The sequence below is a fragment of the Theropithecus gelada genome, chromosome 2 (assembly GCF_003255815.1).
Source record: "Theropithecus gelada isolate Dixy chromosome 2, Tgel_1.0, whole genome shotgun sequence".
Lineage (NCBI taxonomy): Eukaryota > Metazoa > Chordata > Mammalia > Primates > Cercopithecidae > Theropithecus > Theropithecus gelada.
The window spans coordinates 40,622,107-40,644,597 of NC_037669.1; the positions used below are offsets into that span (position 1 = coordinate 40,622,107).

General features: G+C 37.7%; 1 protein-coding gene across 2 annotated transcripts in view; it reads left to right on the top strand.

Moving 5' to 3' along the window:
- GTF2E1 (general transcription factor IIE subunit 1) overlaps window positions 1–22,488 on the top strand; it is a 38,080-nt gene extending 15,592 nt beyond the window's left edge. For both annotated transcript variants that reach the window (XM_025377959.1, XM_025377958.1), the window contains 3 exons: window positions 9,555–9,756; window positions 15,525–15,766; window positions 20,189–22,488. In XM_025377959.1, the coding sequence (XP_025233744.1) occupies window positions 9,555–9,756; window positions 15,525–15,766; window positions 20,189–20,616 (872 nt within the window). In that variant the 3' untranslated portion in view covers window positions 20,617–22,488. The remainder of the gene's footprint in view (window positions 1–9,554; window positions 9,757–15,524; window positions 15,767–20,188) is intronic.
- The last annotated feature ends 3 nt before the right edge of the window (window positions 22,489–22,491 follow it).

Below are 22,491 nucleotides of genomic sequence, written 5' to 3' on the forward strand. Positions count from 1 at the left end.
GTTTTTTGATGTGCTGCTGGATTCAGTTTGTCAGTATTGTATTGAGGATTTTTGCATTGATGTTCATCAGGGATATTGACTTGAAATTTTCTTTTTTTGTTGTGTCTCTACCAGACTTTGGTATCAGGATGATGCTGGCCTCATAAAATGAGTTAGGGAGGATTCCTTCTTTTTCTATTGATTGAAATAGTTTCAAAAGGAATGGTACCAGCTCCTCTTTGTACCACTGGTAGAATTCAGCTGTGAATCCGTCTGGTCCTGGACTTTTTTTTTTTGGTTGGTAGGCTATTAATTATTGCCTCAATTTCAGAGCCTGTTGTTGGTCTATTCAGAGATTCAACTTCTTCCTGGTTTAGTCTTGGGAGGGTGTATGTGTCCAGGAATTTATCCATTCCTTCTAGATTTTCTAGTTGATTTGTGTAGAGCTGTTTACAGTATTCTGTGATGGTAATTTGTATTTCTGTGGCATTGGTGGTAATATCTCCTTTATCATTTGTTATTGCGTCTATTTGATTCTTCTCTCTTTTTTTCTTTATTAGTCTGACTAGCAGTCTATCTATTTTGTTGATCTTTTCAAAAAACCAGCTCCTGGATTCGTTAGGGTGTTTTGTGTCTCTGTCTCCTTCAGTTCTGCTCTGATCTCAGTTATTTCTTGCCTTCTGCTAACTTTTGAATTTGTTTGTTCTTGCTTCTCTAGTTCTTTTAATTGTGATGTTAGGGCGTCAATTTTAGATCTTTCCTGCTTTCTCTTGTGGGCATTTAGTGCTGTAAATTTCCCTCTAAACACTGCTTTAAATGTGTCCCAGAGATTCTGCCATGTTGTGTCTTTGTTGTCATTGGTTTCAAAGAACATCTTTATTTCTGCCTTCATTTCGTTATTTACCCAGTAGTCATTCAGGAGCAGGTTGTTCAGTTGCCATGTAGTTGTGCAGTTTTGAGTGACTTTCTTATTCCTGAGTTTTAATTTGATTGCACTGTGGTCTGAGAGACAGTTAGTTTGTTGCGATTTCTGTTGCTGCAGAGTGTTTTACTACCAATTATGTGGTCAATTTTAGAATAAGTGCGATTTGGTGCTGAAAAGGATGTATATTCTGTTGATTTTAGGTGGAGAGATCTGTAAATGTTTATTAGGTCCACTTGGTCTAGAGCTGAGTTCAAGTCCTGGGTATCCTTGTTAATCTTCTGTCTCGTTGAGCTGTCTAATATTGACAGTGGGGTGTTAAAGTCTCTCATTATTATTGTGTGGGAGTCTAAGTCTCTTTGTAGGTCTCTAAGGACTTGCTTTATGAATCTAGGTGCTCCTTTACTGGGTGCATATACATTTAGGATAGTTAGCTCTTCTTGTTGAATTGATCTCTTTACCTTTAGGTAGTGGCCTTCTTTGTCTCTTTTGATGCAAAGTGATTCTTAAATACTTTGTTAAAACAGCTTATGGTTAGTAATGCTTGATCAACTTCTCATAATATTGTATGGTTTTATTTAGAACACTTATTATGTTGAGTCCTTTTGCATAATCATTGTGTTCAGTGTTCATGTCATTTCCAGAAGTTTTTTGGGTTTTCTTTTCAGCAGTGGCTGTAAGACAGTAAAACAAGAGGATATTAAGATTCCAGAGCCCTGGCTTTTAGTCTTAGTCATGTTAGTAACTGTTACCTTGGGCAAATCCTGTAACCATTCTTGGCCTTCTTTTAGCATGTGTAAAATGGTAAGTTCATCCTATTCTATATCATATATGGCTTCTCTCAACTCTAATTTTATACTTACTCTTTGATTTGGAACATATTTGACATTCTAAAAGTATGGAGAAGCTTGGGGGTTTTATCACTGGTTTTAGAGGATTATGTTAGTCACTTTGGGTTAATTTAGAAGCCTTGGTTAGGAATTGGAACCCCCCAGTTATAGTATTCATATAGAAAATATGCTCTGTTTAATTATGTCATCTTCAGAAATGCACAGGCATAATGGAGAATAATTATTTAAGCTGGCTTATTTTTCCAAGCTCCCCAATTCACTACCTTCCATATATATATATATTCTATTGGCTATTGTCTTTCAGATAGTTGAGATGAGTTTGATTCTGCATGCTGAGATGAATTTGATTTGGGCCTAGTTTAGATAATTTATTGCAAGCTTTAATATTCATCCATGTACTATCCTTCAGTTTGTTGTTTTCTGCCCTTCCTCCCCCATATTGTGCCTTTTTTCCCCTTCATAATGAGTTCCAGAATGGAGGAATGATGCATGATTAGACCAAATCCAGATAAATTCCCATTTAAGGAAGGACAGACTAAATTGAATTTTGGGGGGTGGTTTTATGTATTTCATAAAATATTCAGTGGGAGGGGAAAACAGTATCTAAATATGCTTCCTAAGCTATGTGGTGGTTGGATGTTTACAGTGCAGTAAAATTAATCATATATGTTAGTGTTATGTCTTGAAATTTTATAGTTTCCTCCTTATCTCACTAAAATCCTGGGAGTTCTGTTTCTAGCTACTTAGTTTTAACATGGAACTCTGAAGTGTCTTTTGTTTTTTTCTTTTTCTGGGAAGCTTTTTGAGTGAAGGGGAGTAAAAAACTTGGATTCAAAGTTTTTTCATAAGATTGTCCAGAAAAATAATGCATGCCATTATCTCTTGCTTAGATTTTGCAAAGCTCTCTTAGGTAGTTTCCTTGCTTTCACTCTTGCTTCCTGTGTAGACTGTTTGTCATAGCAACTAGTGCTCCTTCTAGCATATCAGGGCATGCCACTCTTCTGTTAAAAATCTTACAGAGGCTGCTTCTTTCCCTCAGAAAAGTCAAAGTCCTCAACAGAATTTATAAAGTCTTCTAGTTGCTTCTTCCCCAATTTCACCTTTTGGAGACTATTTCTATCACTCTTCCCATGTTCACAGCAGCCACCTTATTTGTGCTTTGTGTGCACCAGGCATGCCTTTACTTTATTGCCTTTTTGCATGCTATTTTCCCTTGTCCAAACATTTGCATGACTTGCTCCCATCAAGTCTCTGCTCATACATTACTATATCAGAGAGGCCTGCCCTGAGTTTCCTGTATAATAGAGCAACACCCCTTTCCCTTCACCTTCTTTCTTCCCTGCTTTTTTTCCCCCATATTACTTATATACTACTGATGTGATTTTTTTTGTGTCTTAACTACCCCCAACTAGAATGTGAGGGCCATGAAAGTAGCTCAGAAGATGATTGGCTGAACTTAGGAAGGCTGAATGTCAGAAGCCCTGAGGATATCAAACCCACTGTTCTGGGGTGAGGGCTCTGCAGCAGCAGACATTTGATCCTCCCTGTTTCCTTGGCCAGCCTTGAGGACATGGGCTGCAATATGAGTCCCACTTGAGCACTGAAGCACCTTGTGCCATATCAAAGCATTTGAGCTTATTTTGATTTTTTAAAAATTTGTGGGAAAAATGGCTGAATATTTCAGTTGCAACTAATGCCTTTGCAAATATTTGTCAGTGAATTGTGGGCATTAGCTGATGGCTTATTCATTGTATATACTGGACTGAAGAGAGAAAAATATAATGCTAAGTAATGACTAATTGAGGGTTTGACTAATAATGTCTTCTGCCCATAGTATAATGGGTCTGTGTCCTTTTTGTCAGTTATGCATTTCCAGAGCACATACATGTCAAACTTAAGAGAATAAACAAGTTTTTGGTGGGGTTTTCTGTTTTTTGCTTTTTTTTTTGTATTTATTTATTCTCTTAGCTGAATACCCATATAATTACAGTGAGTAACATGTATGTTAAAATGAGTAATATGTTGGAAGCAGTTAAGTTGAAGGCCTTGGCTGGTATAATATATACCACTTAAATTTTCTTCTGTGTTTAGCAAAGAAAAAATGTCAAGTTTCAAATTTTGCTGAGCATTACTGGTTTTTTTTTTATTGTTGTTACCAATCCCTTCCCCCCACCCTCCCCACTGCCAATTCATTTTTGCTTTTACTTTTATTATTTTGGAGAAAGTTAAAATTAAAATGGTGTAGAACTCTTTCCCTTCCCCCCCCTTCTGCCACTGTCCCCCTCATCCCCACAATTAGGTATCCATTTCTTTTCTCATTTGGAGTGATAACTTAGCTTCTGTAGAAGAATCCTGAGTCATAAAATTGGGACATTCCTATACTACTGAGTAGATAACCCTAAAATATAGCTTTGAAATACTATTTATAAAAGGTATTTTTTCTTCCCACTTTCAATGCCTGTTGGTTATCTGCAGTTGGATTTATTTTTATTTGTTTGGCAAACCTGATAGGTTAAGACTCAGCCGAGTAAATGCGAGGTATGTGACAGGCACTTATGTTTGTTAAATAAATTATTTGTTATAAATCTTTTCTCCTATTCAATATTTTTAAAAAATAAAGCTAATGTATATACATGGGAAAAGTTTGCTGAATTGTAGCTGGCAGGGCTGATAGGAGGTTGGAAAAGGAATGTATGATTCAGGATTAGTGAATTTAGTATTTTGAGACAGATTTGTATTTGAATCCAAGTTTAGTGATTTTTGTTTTCAAGCTATGACTTGGTAAACTTAACGCCTCTTAAGCGTTCATTTCCTCTTATGTCAGATTTGGATAGAATTATTGCATAGATTTGCTTCTGATGAATATATAGGAATATTTGTAAATAGCTTTCTTAGTTCTTTTTGTGGTTTCTGAGTATAGTTGATCAAACAAATATGTTGTCATAGAACTCCTTTTTTCTTCCTAACCCCATCATTTGTCAAGCTTTGCCTAAAGAATCTTTGTAGCCTTCATTTTCTCTCTGTTGCCACATTCTTAGATCTAGCTTGCATGTTCCCCCTTGCATGCCTTGGATTCACCATTTCTGGTTTTTGCCTTCTTGATCTTATATGTGAAAAGGGAAAAATTGTGCAGAGCTCTGAGTTTCAATTCCAGTTTCTTCTCTCATTCTTGAGTAGTATAGTCTATGCACACTACTTAGTGTAGAATGGTCTAGTTACAAGAAGAGTTGGGATGTTTATCATATTGCTTAATAGCAGCTCTCTACCAGGTGTAGGCATCAAAATTCCTTGTGTAACTTTAAAAATTCTCATTCCTGGGCCCCACGCTGGACCTCTGGGATCAGCATTGCTGGCATGGAGCCTCAGTATAAATTCCACAGGGGATTTTTATGCAGACACTCAGTTAAGAACTGCCTTATTGGGAGGCCATCTCAAGCCACTCAAGCAGATCAATATATGTAAATATTAGTTTTCATGACCTCATGGTCTTTCCTAACACCCTTCTATGGCTTTCCTATTACTAAAGAATAAAGTAAAAATGAAGCGTATCATTCAAGATCCACTTATGGTCACCCCAGTTTATCTTGTTAATTCTGTTTTTTATCATTCTTTTTGGTATTTTCCTATCAGACTGAAATTGCAGTCTAGCATCATTTTTCAACCACCCTACTTCTCTTATGATGATCTAGAATGTCCTATTCCCTTACCCCTTCATCTTCTTCATCTTTTATTTTCTAAACTCTATCTCAAAAAGGTTTACCTTCTCGATAAGCTTTTCCTATTGCCCTCAGCTAGAAGTCACATTCCTTCTTTGAACTCCAAAACATTTATGTACTTTATTTTTTGCACTGATCCCTGATTGTTTTATCTCCAGACATCTTTCTTCCCTGCTAAAGCTTCTTGATGACTGGTTCTGTCTGTGTATGCCACCACCACTCTCTCAGTTACTTGGGTGCTTCCTTGGTACATAGTATGTGCTGGGTTTCCGTGTCCTCCTGCCCCTTGCCACTTGCCCCTTCTGATTTCAGGAAAACTGATTTGCATTTTTATAATGCGTAGTGAAATGTATACAAAATGCTGCTGGTGTATTAAACCAGTCTTAAGTCATTTTCCATAAAATGTCAAATTTCTTACTTTTCTTGGATTTTTTAGGGTCCGAGAAGAAAAATAAGAAATTCTACATTTGGCTTTGACAGGCTTCTCATTTACAACTAATGTTTTTGTGCTAAACATAGGGCTCAGAGATGTCGGGCTAGCTTTTCCTTTTGTAATATTTGCTAGACGTGGTAATTATTGGTAGACTATTCTCCATGGATCTCTCACATGTTATGCATGTCTTACGAGCAGAGATACAGACTGCATTTTTCCTGGACTATCATTTTCAAGGATGTTTATGTAACGAGCTGCCTTGGAAGACAGAGATAGTATTTCTCTTCAGAGCAAAGAGCAGGTTTGCTTATGGTCCAGTATAAAAAGTGTCTCCTTCCAGAGCATGTTTACATAGAGTTTAGTGCAGTAAGGATAATGCCACCCTTCAGTGCAAAGAATGGGCATGCTTATGCCCATTTAAAATATTTGAGTTCCTATTAAGCTCAGGTTTTCTTTCCTGTAACACAACCCATTGCATGTGTAATTGTTACCTGGCCTTTCTATCACACTCCATGGAAATTGGGGCATGGGGAACTGGCTTAAATATTGACACTGGCTACTGCTATTGCCTTGAGTAGTAAAGTTCTTTGTCTCTGACCTGGGGTCTTGTGTCTTCTACTAGCACCCATGAAACTGGCAGAATAACTTGTTAGCTTACAAGTAGGGTAAAATCTCAGACCCTTCACAGTTCTTAATAATAGTTTTAAAGCTGCTCTCTTCATACCTGCAAAATCAGCCCTTCTGTAAGTAACTCTTGTTAAATTTGGCTGAGATTAGAATTCAGGTGCCTTATGACTATATACTTTGTTTATTTTTTCCTCTATTCTTTTTCATGAAAATAAATTACTCTAGTTAAAGGACTGTCATTCTGAGATTGTCCTTCTGTGAAATAATGGTATTAGTAGTGTTCTCTATCTCTCTCTTTTCCCCAAATAAAAGCACTGCTGTTTTACGAGGATTGAGCTACACCGACAAGCATGTTGATTTGTTTACTTAAAGCTGAAGTTTGGAGTACATATTGTCTTGAAATGAGAAATGGGGTTTTTGGGAGGACATTTTTTTAAAATTCAGGTATAACATGACTTTTTAATGATAAATTAGATAAATAGTAAAACATGTTGGATAATGATAATGCTAAGGGAAAAGAAAATGAAAGAGGATAAGATTGTTTGAGTGGACAAGACAGTATTGAAATTTTAGATAATGCTGGCTTTGGAAGGCCTCACTCATGGCTTCTGAGTAAAGAACTGAAGTAAATTTGGAGATGAGCCATGTGATTTTCTGGAGGGAAGGCATCTGAGTAGAGGGCACAGCAGTGCAAAGGTTCTGCAGCAGAGTGTGCCTGATGGGAAGCATTGAGGAGGCCAGTTTGTGATGCTTTGAAAACAGATAATGAGAGGGTTGGAGTATTGACCTTTGTCTTAGCTGTGTTTCTTGACTTTACTCCAGAGCATTTGCTTTTATGTTTATATATTAACCCCCTTTCCATTTGAGAAATGGGATTCCTTTCTTTAAAAACATATTTGAAAACTACAGAACTAGGTAACTTGTCTTCCAAACTATTCTTAGTTCTCATTGACAGTCTCTGTAGGTGCTTATTTTTCAACAGTCAGTTTAAGTCCCAGTCTCACATTGGTGTGTTTTTTAATTCAGCAGGTATTTGAGAGCTATATTCAACCCTACTTTATGTGGTTTATTTTTAAGCCCCCACATGATTATATTCCTTGCTTCTGTTGAAGAGAAGAGGCTGAGACAGCTTGGAACAGTTAGAGAATAATACAACATTCTATCTAAAACCCCTCTAGCCAAGGTTGCTTCTTACCCTTTGTTACCAAATATAAAGGCTAGTTTTCAACTCTTGTTGGCCTTGAAATATTAGGACTATACCATTTCCTTGGAACACCATCCTGTCACTCTGGTTACACCATTTCTGTTTCTCAAGGATTCCTCATTCCTTGAGTTTATGCCTTAACTGCCTCTTCTCACTCTCTTTAATCTCTATGGATGCTCCTATCTACTATATGGCTTCAGTTACCACCTATAGGTTGTTGATTCTCATATCTAAATTTGTAGTCTAAGCCCCTCTCTTGAGCTGAGTTGTTAGCAGTTGTAATAAGTTGGCTTTCTACGTATTCATTTTTATATTTAAAGCAATTTGATATCTTTTACTTTAAAAAAAAAAAAAACAAAAAAAAACTTGTTCTTCCTGTCTTTACTTTGGTAAATAGTATTCTTGTCCATTTGATTAAGTTATAATCTTTATGTTGGTGACCATTAGTCAAAGACTATCAGGTACACACCTGTAGTAAACAGAGTTAAGTTTACTGATGCTTTCCACAGCAAGGGAAGCCACATACCGTGGGGAACCATGAAATGTCAGTAAGATGATGTTGGACAGACTTAGAGAATGTGGGCTTTTGTTGGGTAATTTTGGGGAGGATTCAGGGAAGCAATGAAGGTTTCCTTTGGATTGGATGCTGTGAAGAAATGGGGAAATTCTATGATTGGATATCTTAATAAATCTTATCTAGGAGGTGACAAGAACAGGGTGACGCTAAAACTAATTGGTAAAGAAGCAGCAGTCACTTGTGCAAGATGGGATTTTTTGTGGTTTGCATGGAGTCCTTGCTTTTGTCTGTTCTCAGACGCAATTCCACAGTGGCTTGGGTTTGCCTCACTTCCATCATAGTCTGATGTTGGTGATCTGTGAGATCCTGTTTGACAGAAAAATGCTAAAGTCTAGTGAGTGCTGAGCCACCTTCTAGCTCTGAGGGGTTGCTTTTCTCTCTCTTTCTCAGTTATTTGGGATAGATGTAGATTAGGTGGCATTCAGACAATAGGAAGATGTATTTTAGGGTATTCGAACAAATAATTTACATGCTATTGGCTATGTGTGAGGGGCAGTAAAGAAAATTATTATACTGGTAATATATCAGTAGGCTCTAGTGTTATGTTGAAGTAGAGATCACTTGGTTGTTTATTCTTTATGTATCAGTCATACATGGGGCCTTTTATAGCTAAATGTTTGAGTACTTAACTATTTGCCAGACACTAAGTACTTATATGTTCTCTCTTAATCTTTCAAGTAAGTTGACTCAGAAAGGAAGGATGTATATTCCTGTCTTTGGGAATAACCAAACTGGAAATCCAGGTGTGGCTAGTGGTGTAGACTGTTAGGTAATGTTTAAGAATGTGAGTTTTAGCATAATAGATTGGATTGATTAGATGACCAGAAACTCTTGGTTTTAGGTATTTATTTGGCCTTCCGCATTATGTAGGCCCAAATGTGTAATGTGAAAAAAAAGAAAAGAGAAAAGCTGCCAAGAAAGGGTATAAGTTGTGGTAAGCTGTAAAGAATTTGGCTTTAAGTTAAAATAAATATATGTTAGAAATATTGTGATTAAAAACTATGCTGAAGTTAGGGATGAAATTACTTTGAAATACATCAAAAATGATAGATGGATAGATATGTGATGAATAGCAAAATGCTAACTGTAGAATCTAAATGGTGTTCACATGGCTGTTCACTGTGAAATTCTTTCAACCTTTGTGTATATTTGAAAGTTTTAATAATAAGATATTGGGGGAGGGTGGAGATATCAACTGTCTGCTAAAGTCTTCTCCCTGACCTGAGATACTTATTTTCTCTGTAGGAACTTTCCGCTGTACTTTTTGTCATACAGAGGTAGAAGAGGATGAATCAGCAATGCCCAAAAAAGATGCACGCACACTTTTGGCAAGGTTTAATGAACAAATTGAGCCCATTTATGCATTGCTTCGGGAGACAGAGGATGTGAACTTGGCCTATGAAATACTTGAGCCAGAGCCCACAGAAATCCCAGCCCTAAAACAGAGGTGAGTGTAGGCCCTGTGCTCTTACTAAGAATACTTTTCAACCTGTTCTTGTTACCTATACTTTGGAGAGCAAGAGTGGGTAATTTACTAGGAGACTCAAGACTGTAATGTTACACAGGTTCTCAGTTCTGCCACATTTGTCTTATTAGCATGTGCCTGTGATGAAATTCGTTTGTTCTAAATGCAGAACACTGTGGACTTTAGGCAAAAGTCTTTAAATATTTAGGTTTGACTTCAAGTACTCATTCTGCTTGGGCCTGCAGCAACTCAGCCAATTGTTAGCTAATCCTAAATTAGTTGTGCCACTTGGGTATATTTGAATTTTCCTAGCCAGCTTCTGAAGGCTGAAGTCCTTTAAGGAATTCAGCATTTTCTTTTTTGTTTTTGAAGCAATTTAACCACCTTTCTTTCTTAGTTGTAATTGCAACTTCCTTGAAAGTAAAATATAGCTGGTGTTACCTGTGGGTTAATACTCCTAATAGTGGCTCCCTATTTTTATCAGTGTTCCCTAATGTTTGAATTGCAGAGGTAGGCTTAGTTTTGCCATGCCAGAAAAAGTTGTTTATATTTTCTTGAAAAGCATAAACGAAAATGGGGGTCAGGGAGTGCTCTCCTACTCTACCCTTTTTTTTTCTCTCTGTCTTCCCAGCATCAAGTAAGGGATATCTTTATTTAGATACCCTTCACTCCACCCACTCCCTTCGAAAGAGCTGAACAATCAGGTTGTATCTGTATAGTTTTTAGGAGCATTCTTAGTATTTTATTTCCTGTGGAACTGATGTTACAGAATAGCCAGTCCTGAGTAAATTTGGCTTCTTTTCGATGGTTAAAAGCAATCCAATTCTACAGAAAATTTTGTGTCTGTAAGAGTTATGAATTTTCTAATCCAGTACCTTGTGTCAGTTAGGATGCCTTTGCCTGTGATAACAGAATATCTAACTCTAGTTGGAATTAGAATCCAGTCTAGAAGTAGATTGAACAGTAAGAAAATTCGTCTTGCATGACTGGAAGTCCTGAAGTAGTACAGTTCAAAACTGGTTAGTTTCACAGCTCAATTATATCTTCAGGGATCTAGATTTGTTCCATCTTTCTACGCTGCTGAACTCAGCCTGTTGATTGTCCTCTTGGAACCATGAGGGGAGCTAGCCTAAGATGGCCATGTATTTCTAGGTATCACATGCAGATGAAAATGTTCAAATGCAGAAAAAGGGACCATCCCTTCCTTGTGTCCTATTTTAAAACTGAAGAAAGGTTTCCCAGAGGGCCCCCTAGGATACTCTATTTATCCCCGGATGTCTCACTGGCTACAGTTGCCTTATATGCATATTTCTAAACCAGCAGCTGGCAAAGGAAATGAGATCACATGACTGGTACTTAGAGTAGTTAAGGTTTACCGTCTAGGACTGGGGAAGGTCCCAGAGCTCTTTGGAGCAAATTGCCATTGGTATTTTAATAAAGCCAATAAGCAAAGAAAGAAAGGAGCCACAGTTGATAGGAAACTAATAACATCCGTATCACAGATAGCTTTAACTTTTGGTACTGGTTATTTATTTCTTTTTGTATACGAAAAGGATTTCCTCTTTTGAGAAAGGAATTTATTTCTTTTTGTATCTTTTTCAGTCCTTTTAAGTTATATTGTAGCTCTAACATACAAGCTTATGAGGGAAATTGATTTTACAAAAGTACAAAATTTTCTAAGCTTATGGAGGGGATTATTTCATGTTGAAGTATGCATCAGTGTACTATCTGATTTCTTCCTACACAATATACCATCTGAATTATTCTGATGTTTCCTCTCCTACCTGTAGTTATTTGTCCTGTTTATCAAGATGCTTCTCCACTACAATAGCATTCAGTCACCCACCACCACTGACTTCGTGTCTCTAATGTTCTCCACCTACCACAATCCAGCTCCCCTTCCAGGATCTTTATTTCGATATCCCCCACTCACTGCAGGCCTGAGATGAGTCTTAGTGGTACAGTGACACCAGAGGCCCAACAGCAGCTCTCTGTATCAAGGCACCTTCTTCTCATCAGGAATGATGGAGACTCCAGGGATGAAGAAGAACCAGGAAGTAGAGGAAATAAACCGATCAGGAAAAAAGGATACCCAACAATCTGGCCATTAAGAAGAAAGGGAGGAAATGGCGGCAGACAAAAAAGACAGAATGGGGTTCCTAGAGCTGCCAGCCAGACCAAAGTAAAACCGTTTCCATGTGGTCAGGAAAAAAAAACATTAGGTTAGAAGATGTTACTGAGGTTATAATATCCCCACCAAAGCATTTGACAAATTCCACTCCTTGTATATAACATCCTGGAGGTGATATTGATTTGGCCTTTCTATACTATAGGAGTATGGAGTTTTGAAATGGCCCATCCTGCCTCAGTACAAGAGAAGAAGCATCAGTAGAGTGGTATGGGAGCTCAGAGATGATAGCTTTTTTTTTTTTTTTAATAAGTGGCAATATTGTTAGTTTGATTACTGATCTGTAATCAGTTAAATTGTAGCTTGTCCCTAGGTCAGAAACCAGGGGCTATCTCTGCAGAACTGTCAGTAGGCCTAACCCAAGAGTTGATGGACAATTCTGTCCTTTCAGCAAGTCAACCTATTGATGATATATAAAAATCTTCCTGTCTTTCTAAAGTGGAATTCTTTGCTAGTAATCCCTTTTTCATCATCTCTTAACACCTTAAAGATCTTTAAAAATTTAGTTTTGAAATAATCTTCCCCTCTCATCTCTGAACAGGAGTTATATTTTTTAAAAGTTCTAAAATTTCTTAAATAATATAAAAAGATTCAAACATGAATTGTCGTTTTTGTCATCTTCAATTAAAATTGTTCCAGATTTTAGGCCGGGCGCGGTGGCTCAAGCCTGTAATCCCAGCACTTTGGGAGGCCGAGATGGGCGGATCACGAGGTCAGGAGATCGAGACCATCCTGGCGAACACAGTGAAACCCCGTCTCTACTAAGAAATACAAAAAATAGCCGGGCGAGATGGCGGGCGCCTGTAGTCCCAGCTACTCGGGAGGCTGAGGCCGGAGAATGGCGTGAACCCGGGAGGCGGAGCTTGCAGTGAGCTGAGATCCGGCCACTGCACTCCAGCCTGGGCTACAGAGCGAGACTCCGTCTCAAAAAAAAAAAAAAAATTGTTCCAGATTTTAAAATTTGTTTGACTTGTGGTCAAATGTCTGCTGCCTCACACTGGAATAAAACCCATCTTGAATTTCTGTGACAGAATACTGAAAACAAAAGACTTTTTAAAAGTACTCTTGTGTTAACATTTATTTTAATTGTTCTGTTCTTGCTCTCTAGCTTTCTTGTTTTTCTCAAAGTACTCCTCATACCTTCATGAGATAGTCTTTGTAGTCAATGCTAAAGATAGAGAATAGAGAAAAACTCTGTGTTCAGGATTATATATATAGAGAAACAGTAACCTCAGAGTGAGTGAGTCATTTAAGTCTGGATCAAGGAAAGATAAGGATGTGGTTGGCCAGATCAGAGAAATATGCCTATTCTGTCTCTCCCAGGTGGGGTTAGCTAACTCGGGGAGATACATTTTGGGGTGGTGGATATATAGAGCAGACTCAGCACATCAAGATGGGGGTGTTGGCTGAGGATAGAAGAGGCATTGAAAGGAGTCAGAGAGACAAATGGGTGCAGGAGGAGAGGCCAGAATGTAGAGTAAGCCCAGAAACATAAAAAACCAGATCAGACCAAGAGAGAAGAGAAAGAAAAGTGAATGCTGAAGGAGACAAAAGTTCAAAAAGCCAACCTATACAAAGTAAGCAGCATCATATTACAGTGACGGCAGCAACACAGCCTTTAAAAGACCACCCAGAACAGATGGAAGATAGAAAATGACTAGGGACAGTTAATGGTTAAATTGAGATGAACGAGAAATGATACACAAAGTAACATCAATGAATGCAGAAATAAATAGCAGAGAGAAACCAGTTATTTGCATTTGCAATTGTAGCATAAGACTTCAGAATATAGCAAAAAAAAAAAAAAAAAAAAAAGATGGTTTGGATATGTTTACAGAGAGATGCCTCATAGTCCTAGATTTAGAGAGCAAATAACTGGTAGAAAGTAGGAGCAGTGAGGAGGCAAAAGAAGTGATTGAGACATGGAACAGGTAGAACAGGCACCAGGAAGAAAAAGGCTGTGGGAGAAAGTGGTTTACAAAGTAGCCCTGGGAACAGAGGTGGAATAATGAAAAGAATGCAAAGGCAGTACCTGGAAGGCATGGATTAAATGACTGGATCAGTGTGGACTGGACAACTGGAAATAACATTATTCTTTTGTTGCACAAGTAGCAGTGGCCCTATAGATATCCAGAGGTAGGACAGGATAGGTGGGATAGCTAAGCCCAAGTTTACCTCCAGAGGATGGTCAGAAACAGTGTAATTAGGGAAAGATGTGATGGGCTAATCAGATACACGGACACAGACCTCAGCTAAGTATGAGTTAGAAAACCCTGGTAGATAAGAAGTGACCCGGAAAGAAGTGAAGAGTAAAGGAGTCAGCAGAGATGAAGTAAGACAAAAGTGAAGGCAAAATAGTGAATGGCTTAGGAGGAAGGACTAATGAAGTATTTATTAGATTCAGAATGAGTCGACGCTTCACACGGGAGATAATTCAGGATCCGTGGAAAAGAGTGAGAAAAATGGATGAAAAATAAAGGAGAGACGTGAGGCCAGGTCAGTCATGGACACTGAAAGAAACACCCAAAAGGTTTGGAGTGAGCAGGCAGTTCAAGAAACATGAAGATGGTTACAGGATAAAAAATAGCTGTCTGGACAGAGGGAGGTGGAGAAGCATATGTAGAAGTTGAGATGGAAAGCATCAGTAGCAGGCAGAGAAAGGCATGAGCTCAGAGAATCAGGATATTCAAAAGAATTTGGAACAGATTGAGAGTGAAACAGGCAGATAAAATGGGGAACCATCAGAAATACTGAAAACTTGGCCTAACACAGAGGCGGAGGGGAACATAAGTGCCTAGAAGATAAGGACGTGATCAGACTTGGAACAGGCTAACAGACAAAAAAGATCATGGGTGGTAAAAGTAAAAAGCAAAACAAAATAGACTGAGTGAAACAGACCATTGTCACTGCAGAGTAGAATCTGGTTGGGGATGGATGCAGAGTATCAGCATAGATGTGGAGATAGAAAGGTACAACTCCATAGAAAAGAAGCTAGTCTCTGCAGAGGATTATACCTTATTCTATGGGTGGCCAGAGAAGAACACTACTTGAGGTCAGTCTTTGTAGAATAGTTTTCTAGCTTTTTCCATGATCAGCACACAAAAGAAAGGAAAAAGCATATAGAACCACTTTGATTTATTCTGGGTTGAGCTGAGATAACATTTTTAAAAATTCAGTGTGTTTTGTTTTTGTTTTTTATACAAAATACTGGGAGAGATTTTTGCCAGACTAGTGGCTTTAAGTAGATGATGTCACCATATCACTCTCTCCTTCTCCAAGTATTAATAGATTTATTGAAACATCTTAAATCTATAAAACCTCAGTCATTTATATACACCAGAGGATCCTGTGTTTGAGGAACTTAAATATAAATATGATGTGTTTTTCTAACACATGCACCTTTTACCCTGAGGTTTAGAAGCCCTTTCTTGGCCTTGTTGAAGCATGTGTGCATGATTACTAAATAGCATTTACATGTAGTATTTCAGTAATTGCCTCCCCAGCTGCCCTTCTTTTCCAACATCAAGACATTAATTTTTCTTCTTCCTATATTTTTATATAGCAAGGACCATGCAGCAACTACTGCTGGAGCTGGTAGCCTGGCAGGTGGGCACCACCGGGAAGCATGGGCCACCAAAGGTCCTTCCTATGAGGACTTATACACTCAGAATGTTGTCATTAACATGGATGACCAAGAAGATCTTCATCGAGCCTCACTGGAAGGGAAATCTGCCAAAGAGAGGCCCATTTGGTTGAGAGAAAGCACTGTCCAAGGGGCATATAGTTCTGAAGATATGAAAGAAGGTAAGAGTAGAAGTCAGCAAAATGGGTATGTCTTAGGTTCAGTAGAACATGAATTTGGTTTAGTGGGAAGCTGCCTGAGCGATTCTGGATCTGTTCTACAGAACAATTAATTGCATTATATTAGGAAGTAAGAAATTGAGCAATAAGATAAAAACCAACTAGTATACTTGCATTGCCCTTCAACTTAGTGAAAATAACAAATAGCCTTTTAAATTTTCAATTTTAGATTTGAAAAATTGTCGTCATTTTATCTTAATTTCTTGGAAAAATGCTATCTATTGTTTTCAAGGTAGCCATACTCACCTCTCCTTTAATCTTATATTACCCTGACTTATATGCATTTAATTTTTCTGAATTGGGAGCCAAAACTATACACTCCCCCAAACTTTATGTTGTTTCTTCATAAATACCAAGGAGTGTGTGCTACCTGAAATATATACAAAGAGTCCACATGAATAAAGGATTGAGCATTCTCACAGTCCAAGACGGTTAGCAGAACTTTGTTCTAGAGGATTTTGGAAATTTCTGAGCCATAAAGGGTTAAGAATTGCATACTAATCTTCAGAAGTTAGAGAACTGCAAGATTTTACTTTTTTAGTCTAAGTTACTGGATTCAGGACTTTGAGTGATGATAGTTTACGAGTATGTAGAAAATGGGAGGCGAAAATGGATGACGATGACTCAAGCTGGAAAGTAGAGAGGAAAGATGTCTCTATTTCTGGCTGGATGTTATCAGTGTAACAATCTATGTGCTGCTACTCCCAAGTTAATATATCGTTACTAACATATCACCAAACTCAGGTTACTAACATATCACCTGAGTTTGGTGATCTGTTAGTGCCAAAGAATAATCAGTAACTGAAAACCACTTGTTTTTTGACCTTTCTCCTAGCCTCTTTTCCCTTCGGTATTAGCATTTAGTATATGTATATACTAGAAACCGTGAAGGTAATGTGGAGTTTGGTAGTGATGGTAAAGCAGCTAATACCTCTACTGTGCTTCTCTTTGATATATTAATTTTAATAAGAAAAAATTTTCCAAGGTAACCATACTTTACCTTCCTTCTTCCTCACTGATTAGCCTGCCACGTTGGTTTTTTTGACGGAGTCTCGCTCTGTTGCCTAGGTTGGAGTGCAGTGGTGCGATCTTGGTTCGCTAAAACCTCTGCTTTCTGTGTTCAAGTGATTATCTTGCCTCAGCCTCCTGAGTAGCTGGGATTACAGGAGCAAGCCACCATGGCCAGCCAATTTTTGTATTTTTAGTAGAGATGGGGTTTCGCCATGTTGTCCAGGCTGGTCTCAAACTCCTGACCTCAACTGATCTGCCTGCCAAAGTGCTGGGATTACAGGCATGAGCCAGTGGGCCCAGCCTGTTGTGCTATTTACATTCAAGTTGTTTTAGATTATACAGTAGTTAGGCTATACTACTATTTAATAAATTTGTTTTTCCCACCTTGGCTCTTGCTTGTTTTTAAAGCAGCCTTCTTTTCTTTGAACTTAGGAAGAAAACTGAATAAAATAAAACTATTACTAACCAACATTATATATTAAGCTCATAAGTTTAACATTCTAGTTTACAGTTCCTAGAATGATAGAATATGAATCGTATGGGCCTTAAATAAGTTATCTGGTCTACTTAAGTTTTATAAATATTTATTTCAACATAAAATAGGATAGTATATTGTCATGTCTAAATTTGTCTTAAGTTTCTTGATAGTAGAGCAGACTCTATCCAGTGAATGTATGAAGTGGGTCTTACACTTGATTTTCCTCAAACTTCAAGTCATGTTGATACCTTTCACAACTGTATTAACTTCAGTCATGTTCTCATTACCATACTGAAGAAAGTTCTAATTCCTTTTGATTATGTTTTCCTTAAACAGTTCTCTTTTCCACTGTTACCACCTCCTACCGTTTTTGTTTATTTTTGTCTTTTTCTGGACCATCTCTAATTGTAATATACTTTACTTGAGACATAGTGACCAGAATGATACATGTTGTTCATGCATGGATTCACCATTGATTTGAGTTTTATTTCCAGTATATCTTTCTGGTTTTTACTTGAGATTTTCTTTTTTGCTTTGGTTCTTGGGAGCATGCTAAGACCAAAAACTTTAGAAACACATAGAGGTACTTTTTAGGATCTTCTCTGCCTTGAATTCAATAGCTTGGATCATATCTTTCAGTATATTTTAGATTATTTTTCTGTAGGCAGATTTTCTTGCACTTGCTGAAATAGAAATAGATCTGCTACTTTTCTGCCCACGTATACAACCTTCAGCTGTTCCTATGTTTTTTTGCTGCAATTTGGCCTTTTGGTACCCACAATTGTTTAGCATCAATTCCGTGAATATAGTTTCCCAGTATACATCTTCTTTGTAATTTATAACTCTGTTGAAAAAGACTGTTCCTAGAACCACTGTTTCTACTTTACCATCCAGAAATTAGCTCACTCATTTATCCTTGTTTTTTGTTTTCTGTCTTCATCTGTAACAGAATAATTCTTTTTTTCTCCAAACCTCTCAAGACCCTTGTCGAAATCTGTTACGTGTGACTTAATTTAGTTTACAAAACTAATTTTCTTTTTCCCTAATTTTATATTTAAATATTAATCAAAATAGTGTGTTGATATTATTAAACTATTTGGAACATTCTTTTAGGAGCAATTATTGTTTTAAAGGCTTGCATGCGTTCCCTCTTTTCTTTCTGTTGTAATGCTGCATTGGCAGTAAGCTCTAGGGAGGAGGTTCAGCCTTTGACAATATTTTGAAGTAGTTAAGTTTGATTTTAACTCTCATTTTGACAGTCATGTTACCAAAAGCCCCTTTTCTCTGACCTAAATTTTTAACTTATCTGTTTCTATTTCCCTTTCTGTCTCTCACCTGCCCAGTATCTCATTTTAGGAGTTCTGTGCTTTCTAAAATATCCAGGGTTTTAGCTAATTCATTCTAATGTGTTAATGAAAAGATGTTTTCACTTTATCCATAGTCAGAATTGACCATTTCTGCGCCTTCTCGTGATAGTGATGGTGATGATGATGATGATAGGTAGGTAGGTAGGTAGATAGACAACACTATTCTAAGTGCCAGGCCCATTCTAGACACTTCACAGACATTCACTTAATCCCCACAGTAATCTAGTGAAGTAAATACTATTTTCCCCCTTTCTGTACTTGAGAAAATTGAAGTGGAGAGATGAAATAACTTGGCCAAAACATATGGCTAAATAGTGTTAGGATTCGAATTAGGGAGTCAGGTTCCAAACAATACTTTTAATCTTTTTATATATTTTAAATGGCAGTATGTTTGGTAGTAGTATCAGAATGCAGAATGCAGATAGTTTTCTTAAATATTTCATCTGCAGTATATCAGGTAAGATATGTACGCAAAATGATAGGAGGTGTGTGGTGAAAGAAGCTTCATTCCTAAAATTAGATTCTTTCTTTATAAAGAGTTTGAAGTATGCCTAGTTTGCTTCATGAAAATAAAACTCACATTTATTCACTCATTTGTCAAATGTTTATTCAGTGCCTAACAGAGTGGCAGGTATTATCCAGGTAAATGGGATATATCCATGAATAAACAAGATAAATATCTGTTGTGGTGGAACCTACACCCTTGGAAAGGGGATGACAAAGACAATATGTAAGTTATTCATTATGTTAGGAAATAAGTGCTATGGGGGAAAAATAGAGCATTGGGAATGTAGGGATGGGATACATTTAAAAGGTAACATTTGAATAAAGACATGAAAGATGGAAGGGAGTTAACTGTGTGAGTACCTAAAGGAAAAATATTCCAGGCAGAGGGAACAGGCAGTGCAAAGGCCCTGAGGTAGGAGTGTGTCTGATATGTACAAGGAATACCATGGAGGCTACTGTGACTAGACGAGAATGAGCAGGGGAAAGAAATAAGAGGTAGATGGTCAGGAAGGATTCCAGATGATGTGGTATCCTATAGGCCATTGCAAAGCTTTTGGCTTTTACCTTGAGTGAGATAAAAAGCCATGTTTTGATTTTCTATTATGCCAGCTACCGTAGTCGAGTCGATTTTTCATAGACATTATTGTTTATGTTTTTATCCAGAATCTTAGAAAGTCGATGCTTTTATCACCTCATTTTACAGAAAAAGGTATTGAAGTTTAGAGATTAAATAACTTGCCCAAGATGCTTGTGTATAGAAGAACCAGGATTCAACTCTATGCTATAATACTGTTAAAGCCGATGTACTTGACCATTATACTACTTAAGTTCCAGTTTGTAAGAAATATTTTGAATATTTTATGGATAGCAGCTCAAAAATAGAACCAGTGAAGTCTGTTATTTTATTGTATCATTTAAATATATGTTAAAATATTATCTATATGTTATAAAGAAATGCCATTTATATTTAAGATTATTGACTTTCTGAGTTTTACTCCCCAGGGGGCATAGATATGGATGCATTTCAGGAGCGTGAGGAAGGCCGTGCTGGGCCTGATGATAATGAAGAGGTCATGCGAGCACTGCTCATTCATGAGAAAAAGACTTCCTCTGCCATGGCTGGTTCAGTGGGGGCAGCCGCTCCAGTGACCACTGCCAATGGCAGTGACTCGGAAAGCGAGACCAGTGAGTCAGATGATGATTCTCCACCCCGTCCGGCAGCTGTGGCTGCGCATAAACGAGAAGAGGATGAAGAGGAAGATGACGAGTTTGAAGAAGTAGCAGATGACCCCATTGTCATGGTGGCTGGCCGTCCGTTCTCCTACAGTGAAGTGAGCCAACGGCCAGAGCTAGTGGCCCAGATGACACCAGAAGAAAAGGAAGCATATATAGCCATGGGACAACGCATGTTTGAGGACCTCTTTGAGTGAGATTTCCCTACTTCTTTCTCCTTTCTCTAATGCTTAGTTCAAAAAGAAATCTCATCTTTGAAGAAAAGTATTTGAGTGGCTTTCTGCCCCTCTTGATGGTGATCCTTGTGCAAAGAATGATGGTAGAGAGTTTGACTTTTATGCCAGAAACTTTCCCAGCAAGGTGGGGTGCTGGGAATCCTACCCTTCCTTGCTGTCACTACAGTACTAATATTTTACTGTATTTTCTTTTCTTTTCTTTTTCTTTTTGAGACGAAGTCTCACTCTTGTCTCCCAGACTGGAGTGCAATGGTGCAATCTCGGCTCACTGCAACCTCTGCCTCCTGGGGTCAAGTGATTCTCCTGCCTCAGCCTCCCAAATAGCGGGGATTACGGGCACCCGCCACCACACCTGGCTACTTTTTTGTATTTTTAGTAGAGACGGGGTTTCACCGTGTTAGCCAGGATGATCTCGATCTCCTGACCTCATGATCTGCCTGCCTCAGCCTCCCAAAGTGCTGTATTTTCTTACCTAATTTTTTTCTTGCCTTATTAAGACATAATTTCCTCCCTTCTGAAATGAATGAGGGAAGTTCATAAGATAAATCTTTCCCATCCATCTGTTTACTACAATAGGTTACAATAATTCACTGATCACATCCATTTTATCTGTTCTAGCCAGGCATTCCAAACTTCTTCTTATACTGCTGCCCACCAAAGCAGCTTGCCAACAGTCAAATCATTGATTGGGGGGAAAAATCCTGAAAGTTGCTTAGAATTTGAGCATTTCCTCAAAATTGAGATAGGTCAATATGTAATGGGAGGTGGAAGTGTGTGTGGAAGGGGGATAGATATACTTGAGTCTCATGATTAATGTCTAAACCAGAATTTGTGTCTTTAGAACTGACCAGACTGTTAGATTTAATTGTATTGCTTAATGTCTTTTGGTTTGGGTTTGGGATGATAGAAAGCAGAAAGTGTAATTGGTAAACCCTTAGGAAGAAACTAGAAAAACACGGACATTGGACGAGAAGTCTGTGTAAAGGGTTGAAGAGTGACAAACATTGAGAACAGTGCCTTAGAACTGTGTCAGTTAGTCTGATTTGCAAGCCTTTATATAAAGCTGAGACTGGTCCTGGTTTTGTTCCCTTTGGGTACAGACCTCTTGTCAGTGCTATAAATTGTTTAATAAGGCCATTCCAGCAGAAATCAACATAGAATAATTGATTACTCTTCTCTGTCACTCTCCCTCTTTCTAAACATCATTGAAGGCTGTCTCTCTTTTGATTCTTGTCAGACATGGTATTTTAGGGTGCATCCAGTATACCATTGAGCATTGTAACCTCAACAAACAGTTTATTTTGGGTTCTGATATGTAGCATGGTATTTTCCCTAAGGCAGAACTCTAAAGAACTTTCACACAAGGGTCTATAACAATTGTATATCTTAAAATATTTTTCCTTGCATTGTAATTTTTAAGTATTTATCATTTTATAGTACACGTGTAAAGGATATATGAGCCTTGTATGGAGTGATGGTTCATTTACCTGGGTTGTGTTAATGACTGAATGTTGACAATAAATCTATTTTATACTGACTGAAATTTGTTCATTTTAAGCCCTGTAACATCTTGGAGCATATTAAAATGAAAATTCTTCCCATTAAAAAATGTTAAAGACTTTTTTATTAGTCATATTTTAAGTAATAGATGCATCATATGGGATCTAAACTTTTTGTGCAGTAAGATACCTTTGTACCTTGTATACGTATTCAACTTTTACACTTGATCTTAGCCAAAAGACCAGGAAGCAATGTTATTCAGCTTTAAACATTGTTTTTTAAACTTTTATAGTTCTAGAAGTTAATTTAAATAAAATGGTAATCAGATGTTAATTT